Source organism: Mixophyes fleayi, chromosome 4, assembly GCF_038048845.1.
Source record: "Mixophyes fleayi isolate aMixFle1 chromosome 4, aMixFle1.hap1, whole genome shotgun sequence".
Taxonomy (NCBI): Eukaryota; Metazoa; Chordata; class Amphibia; order Anura; family Limnodynastidae; genus Mixophyes; species Mixophyes fleayi.
The window spans coordinates 232,317,218-232,331,690 of NC_134405.1; the positions used below are offsets into that span (position 1 = coordinate 232,317,218).

Genomic DNA, 14,473 nt, shown 5'->3' on the forward strand with positions numbered 1-14,473 from the left:
CAATATACATATAAATGAAACATTGTTTTTTTTTATAACGCTACACTGACAAAGGTTTCTAATTCGAATAGCAGACATATGCTATATGCATTAATGCAATAGACACCTGCTATTGCTTTACCGCTAGAAGCACCCAATTACCAAATGAGGGACGTGCGGACACCACACCACGTGGGACTGGTACAGGCATCAGAAATTAACATACACACTCACCCAGAGGAGTCGCAGCTCGAGGAATTTTCGGCAGTTGCTCGTGGATCGATTGGAAACTTGTACACACTACATGATTGTTAAGTGGATTGGTCAGAAAATCTTAAACAGTACGACCAACCAAACGAGCCGACAATCGACACTTTGGACACTTTGGAACGACTTTCGACCATCGTGTAACTATACACACTAACCTGACTTCCGACCAAATGGTCGTATGTTGGCCAATTTGCCCGATGATTGAACAAAAATGCTCCAGAGTGTACCTAGCCTTTCAGTGTGCCACTTAACATGAAACTGTGCACAAACCATAGACACAATTATTTAAATTTATCACCTAAACTCTACAGAATTGTTTAAAACAATATATAACAGCAGTCACTCATCTGAGCTGTTGAAAGTCAACAATGCATCCATAGAGCTGGGCTCTAAATGCATGGAACCAGTGTTTATGGAATTATTATATGATGTTTTCAGAGGGGTATATAAAAATATAAGGGAACTTAGATAACTATGGGGGGGGTGGTCAGCTAATAGTGAATACCAGGAATATCACAGTGTAGTCTAAATCCACACTAAACAAAATTATAGCATTATCATGCCCAATATGTTATTTATTATGGATGAACAATTACATTTTGCACCTTAGAATACAGACTTAAGGTCAGGCCAAAAAGGAGTATTTCAATACAGGGCACTCAATGGCTAGAAAAATAAAGCTCAATATTAATAGTGCTTGTAAAGGGCTAACTAAACCCTTCAAGGGCTAGACATGCCACCTCAGTGGATTGGATTGCATCCTCCAGCAGTGGGTTGCATCGGTGATCTCTCTGGCCCAGGGCACTAAAATGTCTAGTTACAGCTCTGCAATAGTAGAAATAACTGTGCTATTTCAAACTGTACAAGCCAGTGGTCGAAGTGAAAATTTAAAAGTAATAGTCTGGATATTTAGAAGTGACTTTATGAAAAATGTAAGGGAAAGGGAATATAAGTGAGTAGAATTTAAAAGTTTTAAAATGAAGACAGTAGGAGAAGTGGCGGTATGACATGCCAACGTGTACACCCCCATTCCCATCACTGGTAAATGCAGTAAGTGAAGAGACAAGTGACAGATTAAGCAAGTGCAAAATCCACATTAAATATTATTTTCTTTTTTTATGTTATCTCATTGAATTCCAGCTCAAACTAAAAATTGACTGATTCTTAAATAACTACAACATGCTTACATGATGATCATAGATGTGTATATACTGAAACAACCTGGGGCAGATTTTACTTGCTGTAAAATTTGAAATGACTGGCTTCTTTTTTGCTGATAGGCTCAGTATGATTGTTATTAATAATGCACAGTTCTTCTATAGAATGTTTTTTGTTTTTGTTAGGGATAATGAAGGTACCACTTCAGTTGTCGGCTCAGACAGTAGAATGGCTAGGCACACATCTAATGGTAGTGGGCTAGTGATCTTTCTTAGTGTCAGTGTCATGTTTACTGGACAGGGGGCGTGGCCACGCCCCCATGGGACTGCCCTAACATGCCCACCCGCAGGACAAACATGTCTCCAGATGGGACAATGGCACAGTGAAATAGGGATATTTGGTGGCATGTGATTTGGTACTATGGGCTATTAAGGACCGTTTCCTAGTATACAGTTACTGGATTTTCTTTATCTGGAAACCAGTTATCCTGAAAGTATCATGAAACAAGAAAGAGAACTCGTTGCCACTGCTCAGTGATAATATCATACACACTGACATGATCACTAAGTGCCTCATCCGGCGAGTAACACTGCTAATTAATTTAATGAGGAGGAAAATGCAAGGGACTGAGTGGGGAAAGACGGGGGACATTTAACTGTAATTTAATATATTTTAGACATGGTGCTCGCTCTAAATTACAGGAAAAAAAACTATCTCTTTTCCAACAATTCATAACTTTATGATAAAATGCAGATATCAATCTTTTGTCACATCTGTCCTGTGGAGTGCAATGTTTGACAGCTTTTAATGACAAACCACTGAATTAATAGCTCACTAATGTGAAATAATGACTGTGGCATAATAATCTTTCATGTTTTAATCTTTTTCCTAGAAATAAATGTCCAACCACATGTCAGCTTTAAGGAGATTAAAGAAGAAACTAACGGCTTCCACAGAGATTTCTTGATTGGAGAAGGACATTTTTATGAAGTTTTCAAAGCAGAAATTAAGAAGCAATCGTGTGTTGTAAAGCTGCTTAAACAGGTAATGTGCAGCATTAGTTTGAGCCACCATTAATAAATTGAGATAAATTGTGCACACTATTATCTCAGTGAGAAGCAATGGGGATAGACACTACACCACGTGCAGTCTATACGCAAGTCAGAGCAGCTTACCCGTGCTTTGGCCAATCAAAGCTGCTCTGATTGGTTACCCATGATCTGTCATTTGCATAGATGCTTCTAGAAGAGCAAATCTCTCATTTTCCAAAATAGCTTTTTTTTAAACATTTTATTACCATAAAAAGAGGGAATCAATAAGACACTGAAGCAATAGATAACAATGAGCAATGAGTAAGTGAGGATATGTGTTTATTTCTAAGTCTCTTAGTTTCTCAGTCTGTTAAGATACATGCAACTCAAAATAACAAGGTATTGCACACAACTCTAGATGATGCCCCAGTGCATGTGCTATTTGCTCTATGGACACTATGCAGTATGCAAATTAAGCATCAACTTATTCATAGGAAGCCACCCTTTATATAGTCCAAGGTGCAGGTCCCTTGCAATTCAGCAGCTACTCAACCATGCAGATGAAGGTCAGGCTGTGCAGCCTTCTATCACCAGCGACACAGTCTATGCAGTTTCACATTTCCAGAGGCTTTTATGCCTGGAGAAGCAAGTGTAGCTGTCCCCTGCTGGAATCAGTAGTTGCTTAACTGGGGGAGGGGTGTATGCCTATGGTGGGGAAACTGTAAGCTCCGGAAGCAGAGACTGTACAGCGCTAAAGAACATATTATTGCAATATAAATGAAAAAGCATCTTGTAAATGTGCCATCTACTGACTATTTTTTTAAGTGAACAAGGTATTAGTAAATACCTACAATTATATATATATATATATATATATATATATATATATATATATATATATGTTATACCTCTTTCACTGCAGAACAGCAAAAACAGAGCCACAATTCCATTGTATGTGTTGTTTAGTAAATCCAGCTCATTTTATATCATGATCACCATGTTTTTCTTTTCTTTGCAGCACTTTTAAATTTCATAATATTATATTTGTGATTGTACTTTAAATGATCAGAACTACATGTATGTGTTTACCTTTCATTTCAAAATTACATCTATGAAGTCATAAATGCATTTCTGTCCCTGCAGAAGAATGAATTGTCAGATCAGAAGCAATTGAACCTATTTCTGACAGAATGGAAAAGTTTACCAAGGTAAGTACTTTTAGTATAACTAGTATAGTAACACTTCCAAAATCGGTATGGCTAGCCATAAGATAAGTCTATGACATGATCACAAAAAGAACTACTTGTGCTTGGCACACACAATGATCCTGCACTTGGCCAGCGCGCACACTAGGACCAATGCCCAATTTGTCCACACACGTATTGACCAACTTGGACAAGAACAACTGACAGCATAATTATGGCCTGTTAAGGCAGTTGGAGTACTATCACACAAAGGGGGAGAATTAATTGCTGGTGATGTGGCGTATGGACATCACAGCACTGTCCAGCTGCGCACATTGCCGGCAATTACTGTAGGAATCTCCGCTCATTTGTCCTCGCATCTCTCTGGGGTGCAAGGAAAAATGAGCAGAGATTCCAGCCATAACATCGACAAGAGGTGTCTCTATGGATGTTTCAGAGACACCTTGTGGCGAATGGAATCTCCCCAAACAGTCCGTTAGCAGTGATCGGGGGTCATCTTCCTGCTATATTTAACAACATAACTGATAATGAACCTTTTGGCGTGTTGGCTTTTAGCTGCACACACTATCCATTGTCTGGTATAAATTATGATATTGCAGCATGTTTGGTCAACATTATTTAATTTTCTTCTTCAAGATTAGTATTCTATTGTGTACTAGCAAAAGTCCCACTATATTGTAATCGCTCTTATGAGCAAACCTTTTGTTTACCCATGGGTTCACATCTGTATGTCTTTTATCTATCTTGTATGCTCCTGCTTTATGATTGCTCCGTTTTCCCCATTGTCCTGCACTGCAGAGCACTGTGGCTCCTTACAAATCAATGACTATAATAATAACAAAAATTAATCAACCCTTTGGACAGTGTCAATAATTGCATGTAGATTTTTCAATGTATTGTGCGTTTGTTTTAGTGCATTGTTTGTTGATCTGTTTTTACTACATTGTTTATGTGCATATGTATTTAATGCTACATATTATCTTTGTATTAGTTTTGTGAAAAAACCAAATAACAGTTTCAGCATGTAATATCAAGTATGTGCAAATCTTTGTGGGGTATTTTATTATGGGTATATTATCATATTTTTTGTGGGCATCGTGGGTTTCTGTGTCATAGCGCTGTGTGTTTGTTTTATTGCGGAGAAGCTTGTTGAGAAGGAGTGTGCCTGGTACTGTCTGGCAGAGATCATACATGTCCCAATTTCTCCCCTCTCTCTCAATGGTTGCCTGTGATGCATGTTGTACAATTTATTATTCCATACCAGAGCTTAACCCCTGATTGGTTGTAATACATACCTATTCAATTGTAATGGATTGTTAAATGTATGTTACGTTGACATTAGTGTTTACTACTGTTTTGTTACGTGGAAGTGCAAAGCTTAAAGTCGATGTCCAACTGCAGAATAACCTCATCTAAGTTGTCCTTAAGTCCATCTATCAGATGGTGGAAACCCTTAACTTAAACCTCACTGTTACTTTAAATATCAACCTTCACCTAATTACAGATTTGTTTTCTATGTCCAGATTTCAACATTCCAACATTCTAGAACTGCTTGGATTTATCACAGAGGAAGGAAAAACCTGCTTGTTGTACCCCTATATGAGTAACGGATCTCTTTTTCACAGAATACACTGTACTGTAAGTTTTTTTTCTTGTAAGATAATTATGTAATTTATTATTAATGATGTAACTTATGTAATTGTAAGTACTATAATTTGATTTGTAAGACTTTATAAAATGTCTACAAGAAGCTGTTCAGCACAATGGATGTCATGTCTATGTACCGTCATTGTATTTTCTCGCTTTTTATAGGGTAACACTCCTGCACTGTCTTGGCAAATACGTTACAATATTCTGCTTGGTGTAGCACGGGCCATACAGTATTTGCATTCCATGGATCCTTATCCAGTTGTATGTGGGAATCTAACCAGGTAAACAGAAATGCATGACACCACCCACCTTCATCTTGTTATTACTGCCGTGTGTCTATAGGCAGTGGTCGGAGTGGAAATTTAGAAGTGGCAGTATGGAAATTTAGAACTAGGGGTATGAAAAATGTAATGTGACTGTAAGTGAATGGAATTTGATAGATTTACAATGAAGGCAGTAGGAGTAGTTAGCGGTATGGCATACCACTGTATGTATACACTTCCACCACTGTTTATAGGCAATTACCTTTATGAACTTTTAATACATGTACATAAAATGCAGTAAACACATTCCCAGTATATACATTTATATGCAAAGTTTGCCTATGTGTGGAGAGAGGCAGAGAATAGCAGACCTAGGGTATATAATCCTTTTCAGAGTGGAAATGCCCGTGCACCCCTCTGCCAAGCAAGGAATTCAGTAGAAGGGATTCTAAATCATCTGCTCTATCACACCAATCTCACCAAGCAATTATGCCTTCTTTATAGTTTGATTCAAAATGAAAAAAAAAGTCACAACCTAAAGATTTATCTACTTATCTGATGAAAGTAGAATTTGTGTCTCTTGCTTTAAAGCAAAAAAACAAGCAAACTATAATACAGCAGAGTACACTGGTTACCTTTTTATGGCAGGTCCCTTTTGATGAGATTCTTTGTATCACCACTTTCCTATTTTACTCACCTGATCTTTCTGGACGTAGCTGTCCAGGTTTACCAGAAGATGTGAGAGATATTCCTCTGTTGAATCACTCTGTATGTCTCTACACTGGCTGCCTGTTTTGTACCGAATCCAATATAAAATACTTTTTCTAACCTACAAGGCCATCCACAAAGCCGCACCAACATACATCTCCTCTCTTGTCTCAAAATACCTCCCAACTCGGCAACTCTGTTCTGCACAAGATCTGCGTCTCTCATCCACACTTATTACATCCTCCCATTCCCGGTTACAGGACTTTTTTCGGGCTGCACCCACTCTATGGAATTCTCTCCCTCGCACAGTAAGACTCTCCTGTGGTCTACAAACTTTCAAGCGTTCTCTGAAAACCTACCTCTTCAGACAAGCTTATAATATTCCTCAGCCACCCTCTTAACCTCACTACCTTTAGCCTGTTACACAATTTCACACAAGACAACTACCCCCTGACCAACATTGTTGTGTGACGGGATCATTTAGCTTATGAGTCACTTTTACCTTTGCAGTCTGGCTGGGCCAAAATGCAAAATGTAGACTTCATGTGTCAATCTCCCATTGTCCCATAGATTGTAAGCTTGCGAGCAGGGCCTTCTCACCTCTTTGTCTGTTTTACCCAGTTTGTTTATTAGTTTATTATGTTTGTCCCCAATTGTAAAGCGCTACGGAATATGTTGGCGCTATATAAATAAATGATGATGATGATGATATCTCATTCCATTTTCAACAAAATTGAGTAAGCTGGCTTATCTCACTTATTTTGCAATAGAACTAACTTGGGATTGATTAATTGTCTAAAGAATAAAGCAAAACGGTGTATGTATTTCTACTGCAAATGTCATTAAACACATTTGAGTGACATTACAAAGTCACACTGGTGTATTGTACAATGTCCACATTTTCCAGTTGCTAGTTCTTATTTCCTATCTTTCAGCAAAAATATATTACTTGATCAGCATTTTCAGCCAAAGCTCTCAGACTTTGCCATGATACATTTGAGGTCTTACCTGATAAATCACAGTCACACCATAAGGATGGATAATGCCACAATGTGGTTCTTGGGATACCTGCCAGAGGAGTACATTCGGAAAGGAGAACTGTCACCGAAAACTGATGTGTACAGCTACGGAATTGTGAGTGTGGGAAGAATTACCTTTAACATTTTGCATTTAAACCAGGACATTCGTTGGAGACATTTACACTTTGCATAACTGTTAAAGAGATGAATGTTCTTGTTAGTGCTTCATTTGTAGAAAAAAATGTAGTAAAGCTCCTACTTGCTAGCTATTAAATACTGTATGCGTATAAATCATACTTGACAACTCTCCCTGAATGTCAGGGAGACTCCCTGAAATAGGGGTGATCTCCCTCACTCCCTGAAGAGTCTGGCATTCTCCCTGCCAGTACAAGACATGGTTGGCTTCGCCATCTGTGGCATGATGACACAGTTCATAAATTGTGTCCTCTGTCCATGTATTGATGCCTATGGAGGTGGCCATTTTCATGGAGACCAAGATTTAATCAAAGACTGACAGGTAAGACAACATGACTTCAGTAATGGAGACAGAAATGTAAAAGACACTTCAGTCTCTAGAGATTCATTAGCTGCATTTCTTTAGCGCATAGTTGCCTACTGTCCCGTGAGACTCATGCATTTCTGGGTAGGGCTTAATGACGCAAATATCCCCTCCCCCTGCTGTAATTGGCCAAAATTGTGACGATCGTTTAGGGGGTGGAGCCAAAATGATGCGATTTGTCAAGCCACGTCCCCACACGCTCACCTCCACTGGGATCTCCCTGAAGCCAAACGAGGAAAAGTTGGCAAGTATGGTGTAAATTGTTTATAGGAGCTTGGTACAAGATTAAATCTAGGGTACATATCTAGAAAATTGGTTAAACTGGCTTCTCTTTTGATGTTGTATCTATGTTTTAGTTGTTAAAATAATATATTAACATTAGTGAATATTTTAATGTTTTATGATTCTCTTAAGGTAACAATGGAAGTTTTAAGTGGCTGTCAAGCTGTACTTAATGAATCCAAATGTGCATATCTGGTAAGTTTCACTGCAGTATTCATTTCTACATATGTTAAATATGATTATTGATATAATCACTTAACGTAATATATCTATTTATGAACTCTTTGGGGCATATTCAATTAGGATTCGCTCCCAGGATTATGCGCAGCTGCACGTATAAAGTGTCATTACAGTACTGCAACATCGCAGATTTCAATGCACACCCCATATGGGTGCACACGGAAATCCACGATTTTGCACTACCGGGACCCTTGCTTCCGCACGTGATCGCGGGCGCAAATCCTAGTTGAATATGCCCCTTTTTGTTAAACAATGGTCTGCTTTTAAGTTGAAGTACTATATTGAAAGAGGCAAGAACACACCTGAAATACACAAGGTACATATAAGCTAATACAAGAATACCTGGACAGACCGCTATGAGGTTCTTCACACTTCAGTGATTACTACATATGGTTTCCTATGTTAATATTTAAATATGTTTACCAGTTGCTTGCTTTGTTAGACTGCAAACAGTGTAGCTATAAAACAAAACAACTTGTTATATGTCATGCTGAATAGAATAGATGTGATAAAATGGGGAGGGGTGTTGGAGCGCATTCAAAACAACATGATAATTGATATGTTTGGAATGTTTGATTAAAATATGAACCAATATCTCATGTTTTCATTTTGCTAGTTACACACAGATAGGCACTGACAAGGATAAGCGCTGACAACAACTGACTTTTTGTTTTGTATACATATATGGGCATTTATATTGCCATGCAGCTGGTACCATATATAATATGGGATATACCCAGGGGAGGGGTGGCAAACCTCAGCCCGGGGGGCAAGACTCGACTCAGCAGCCTATTTTTTAGGAAAAAAAACACAGGTGGCCCAGTGACCCAGCCCAAGGTAGCCCATTATGGGACTGGCCCGAGCATGGGCTTATTTCTTCTCTGGTTTTGTCTTAAATTATTGCCTTATGTTGTCTTAGCAGCTGACCATTAAGCCTATTTAAGGCTCATTTGGGTATGGCTTACAAGCCAGTCCTTCTGTGCCCCTATACCTTGGAGGTGTGCACATCTGATTTTAACTGCATTTTAATGGTGTTTAAAGCGTTGTATGTAGGACCTACATATAATGAGGTGCCCTTTAAAACTGGGACAGAGGCTTAAATGTTTTGATAAAAATATGAACCAATACCTCATGTTTTCATTTTGCTAGATATACACAGATATATAGTGTCACTGTAACACTGACAACTGCCTTTTTGTTTTGCATGAACTTGATATACTGACCTACATGTAATATATTGTTTTCAAACATCATGAGCATTCTGGTAAGCCATGGCCTGCTTTGAAGTTGAAATAAATCATTAGATTCTAGACAAATGCGACATGAATATTATGTGTGTGTTTGTGTGTGTATATGTGTATATATTTGTTTTATAGTTGTTGGGGGTTTTTCTTTTTATAAAGAGAGATATTTTTTGGAGCCAAATGGAGAACAGTGGAAGTGAATCTCTTCAAAGTTTAATGGATATGAAATCCAACAATTGGCCCTTTGGTGTTGCACAACAACTTCTTGGGGTAGCTATTGAAAGTACGACACTGCGTTCCAAACAGAGACCCACTATGGAAGAGGTAAGAGTGAATGCTTTCCTTTTTTAATAATTATATTTATAGTCAAGCCCCAATTTTACTTCTTTTAAGGACCAGGAAAAATTGCAGTAAAAGCTGAAAACACGTAAAATGAGGAAAAGATATGAAATGATAATACATATATTAAATAAAATCAGTTGCAAATGTATATCTGGTAATGATCCTAAAATAAACATACCTAATACCGAATGTATGCTTATATTTATATAAACTGGTGTACACCATGATCCATCATCTATTTAAATATGCACCAGGTTAAATAAACATATGCATCCATTCAGGTTTAGGTCTGCCTAATTTAGAACCATAACCAGCTTTTCATTTGCAATAGATTTTAATTAATATAAGTTGTATAATTTCAGTTTATTTTCATTTTATTTACTCACTTATAGAATAAATTCCGTAATGTGAAACTTTTCTCTAGAGTTACATACATAGTACTCCTTACAATTCTCCTTTTTAGTAAATATTGACTATACATTTCTCGTCAGGTTCTAGAAAAGATTGAAAGCTGTAAGAAGGCTGCTGAAAAGTCCAGTGAAGACCAGCCTAAATCACTCATGTCTGTTCCACCGTGTCTTTGTCCGTTGCCTTGGAGCCATTCCAATGTTCCCGTTGAGAGCGATGAAAGTCTGGACTATGCCTTCAGTTTGGAAAGGAAGCTAGAAACCCCCTGTGAATGCAGCCAATCTGAGGTGACATTTTTAGGAGTCACCAGAAAATATAGAGCTGAAGGAAAAGATACCTGTCCAGCAATACAAAGCAATACTACATCATATAATGAGCATATACTGCACACAAATGACTTATCCTATAGCAGCAGGCCAATGGAGTGTAGCTGCTCACCAGGGCCAGACGCAGACACCACATTCTGTGAAGAGTGCATAGCAAACGGTTTTGGTCAGTGTAATGTAAGTAGTAAAAATGTGACGTGAGAGTCTCACTGACCTTATTTAAACACAAAAACAAACAAGAGATTTGTATCATTAGTGGTCATGATTTACTATCAGCACTTGTCATTTATACTGACATTTAGACAGCATATCAATCATAACCTCATGCTGTAAGCAGCATACATTTACTTTCTGGCTTACATCTGGCTGCTTTTCAGTGAATCCTTTATTTCATCTGCATGGTGTTATTTCCATGGTCCTTTAACATGATGCTGATCTCTACTGCTTACTGCTTGAATTTAACGGTGTCCAGAGAGCAGCTCTGTGATTTATCCAAGGGCAATACAAATAAACAGTTGCCCGTATGATCTAAATGTTTCAGGAGGAAGTAAACAAAACAAGTATACATAAACAAATCTATAGTATCATATTGAGCCACTGTAGATTGTTTTCCATGGTAGTCAATGACTGTAGCTCGCACAATATAACAGTTGGCCTCATAGTTGCTCTTTGATAAGTACCATTCTTCTTCTCCGGCAGCTAAGTTTATGGTGCGGCCTGGTCTAGGCAGTGTGACTGTAGTTTCATACTTATGTGTGTTCTGTTCAGTGAACGTTCAATGTCTTTGCAATGCTCTTGTACTCTTCCACATATTTTTTTCCTCAATATAATCATATCTATAGTCGGATCTCCAGGATTTGCTGTATAGTCTCTATAATGCTGTAGGACATCACAGAGAAAAGGACATTTATATTGCACCTGCACAAATTTACAAGAAATATGAATACTATTTTAAATGTGGTAACTAGTTTGTATCTGTGGAAGGGGTATTTGGAATATTTATTTTCATTGTCGGACTGGGGCATGAAGGGCCCACCAGGGAAACCAATGACTGAGGCCCACCTAATACCATGTAGCGCTGCAAAGGGGGTGTTGGGAAGCCTGGTGCACTTAAGTCATTTATTATTATTTTAGACAAATTTTAGACTAATACACAGGTAAAACTGTGTGCACTACAGTTAGACGCATGCAGTTCTGACTTCACAAGCAGTACAGGGTGAAGCGGGACATACCTCCCAACTGTCCTTGTAGTCAGACCAAATCCTGATTAAGCAAGACAGTCATCCAAATTCAGGACTTCCCCACCAGATTTAGGACAGTTGGCAGACTATCCTGCTCTCTCCTACTTGTCTTGTCACTTTCACCACCTGTGGTTGGTGTCTTTAGATCAGTTGCTGCTTGTCTGGATCCTTGGAGGTCCTATTGGGTAAAAGAAAACTCCAACCATCCCCGCCATTAAATCGACAGCACCCACATCTAATAATTAGGCCTCTCTCCAGCCCCAACATTAAAGTAATAGTACTCACATTTGATAAATAGATATATTTCCCTCCAACCAACCCCAACATTAATTAATAGTATTCCCATTTAATAAATAAACCTATTACCCTCCCTGCAAACAGCCCCAGCAATAAATGAATAGCATTTACGTTTAATACAACCATTGCCCACGACCATTCCCGGCTTTAAATAATTAATATTACCATTTAATAGATAGCCCTCCTCCCCACATTCAGCCCCACATTCAATTATAGACCCAAACCACCCCAACATTAAATTAAAGGTCCCGTCACCCCATCTTAATTTAATAGGCACCACCAATAAATTAAATTGCCCCACTATCACTCCACAAATAAAATAGCATCCATTAAATAATTAGCCCCCACCTAAACTCCACCTTTAAATTAATAGCCAACCTTCCACCGATGTATTATTAAGACAGTTCCCCCATTTCCTCACACATTATAACAACCCCCCTCCATATAGTTTAGCATAGGCCACCAATGTTTTTGAGCATTTTCTTCACTCTTCCCCCCCTCCACGGCCGTGCCCCACCACACTCGCGATCGCGCCCCCTTTTCCCTGAACCCCCGAACGCCTCGCACCCGCACCTTCTATGAAGCATCGGGGCCCACCAGGGAATTCCATGGCGGGCCAGCCCGACGCTGTTTATTTTGATTTGACATGGAACTCAATGCTTTGTGAGTTGGTGCCAAAACATCCTATTTCAATCCATTGCAAATTTTATTTCATACTCTGTGACCTAATTTAAGGTTAGGAGTAAATCCAGCTAGACGGTGCGATTGTGCAAGTTTTGATGCAGGGAGGGCAAATCAAATGTGCAGACTGATTTAGCTAAGGTGGCACAACTCTAAATGAAAATAATGTTGCCCAGTATTTATGTGCTATATGCGAAAGAAGGCAGTATTTTCCCAACATGCATCTCTTGTATCGCAACCTGTTTTGTTTGAGTGACTATGAGAAGCTGCTATGATATATAGAATTTTTTTATCTGTAACGTATTTAAAACTTGCATTGTAACTTATTGTTTATTTTAAGTAAATAAAAGCACAACTTTAATACAAACACATTTTGTGTGAATACATTGGTATGCTCAGATCACTATGCCCTGGAATTTTGACTGCCGCAATGAATTTGAACCAGACTCCATGGAACATCCACAACCAGCTTTGTATGTTTTATTTTTACAGTGTAGATAAGACATCATTTTTCATGCTTGGATACAGTTATTTTAAAGGCTTTTTTTAAAAAAATAAAACAAGACAAAAAACACCCCTTGTGAACAGCAACTGTGATTAAATGAAAGGAGACGCTCGGAAATCCAAGTTGGCATAAAGTATTAATGACACAGAGGTCTCTTGGGCAAGAACTTTGGTAGAACAGATAAGATAAATATCATTCCTCCAGATTTGATCTATACTCAAATCTCCATCATAGGCTGTAATATATGAACATTTATTGAATATTACTTTTCCAATAGAGTAGGAAATGTAACTTAATTGTATTTATTTTAATTATTTTTGTTTAATTGTGGTTATTATGGGGAAATGCATCTGCTATATAGCTTTATATTACTCCACTGAAGGCAGGCAAGTCTGCCATCATTTTGTGAAAAAGAAAAACAAGATACACATCAGTTATCAGGGAAGTTAAAGAAAAAAATGACAAGATTGGGGCGTGGCTTGGAAGCCGAGCGAGATGGCCGCATCTGCATGGAGCTCCGCACAGAAAGAGTGGAAAACTCACTTTAGTGGCGGATTGAGTGAACCCCAATCACACAGGTGAGCCCCAAATCCTGTGTGGGGAAAAGCGCTCACCTGACAAGCGCTTCAGCGGCTGAGGCGGGACAGCGGAGATTGCCCTGGAGAGCTGAGAGGAGACGCGGCTGAGAGGGACTGACGGCTGAGGGGAGATCTCAGAGGAGAGAGCCTGGTCCCCCATGTGAGGTGCACAGACGCCGGGATTTCTGCCTGGGAGCCATTCATGTGATCTGGGAGCTGCGTGGTGTCGGTGGAGTAGAACCGGAAGTGGCAGAACGCCATTACTGTCTTCTCTTCCGGTGAATCAGACCTCGTGGTGCCTGCTGGGAGCCATCCTGGGACGTTGTGGAGAATAAAGAGGTATGCAGTGGGGGTGGAGGGGAACCTGCCTTTTCCTCTATACCTGAAAAGCCCCAATACATTATCTACACTGCATTAACACCAAACCTGGCTACATGACAGGCGGAGAGAGTGAACATCAATACTGCTAAGTGGCTTATCCAGCAAT

General features: G+C 39.0%; 1 protein-coding gene across 1 annotated transcript in view; it reads left to right on the plus strand.

The window, feature by feature from the left end:
• IRAK3 (interleukin 1 receptor associated kinase 3) overlaps window positions 1-13,871 on the plus strand; it is a 30,212-nt gene extending 16,341 nt beyond the window's left edge. The window contains exons 4-11 of the mRNA XM_075209485.1: window positions 2,300-2,451; window positions 3,582-3,646; window positions 5,167-5,281; window positions 5,456-5,574; window positions 7,200-7,398; window positions 8,257-8,319; window positions 9,768-9,932; window positions 10,442-13,871. Coding sequence (XP_075065586.1) covers window positions 2,300-2,451; window positions 3,582-3,646; window positions 5,167-5,281; window positions 5,456-5,574; window positions 7,200-7,398; window positions 8,257-8,319; window positions 9,768-9,932; window positions 10,442-10,885 — 1,322 coding nt within the window. The 3' untranslated portion in view covers window positions 10,886-13,871. The remainder of the gene's footprint in view (window positions 1-2,299; window positions 2,452-3,581; window positions 3,647-5,166; window positions 5,282-5,455; window positions 5,575-7,199; window positions 7,399-8,256; window positions 8,320-9,767; window positions 9,933-10,441) is intronic.
• The last annotated feature ends 602 nt before the right edge of the window (window positions 13,872-14,473 follow it).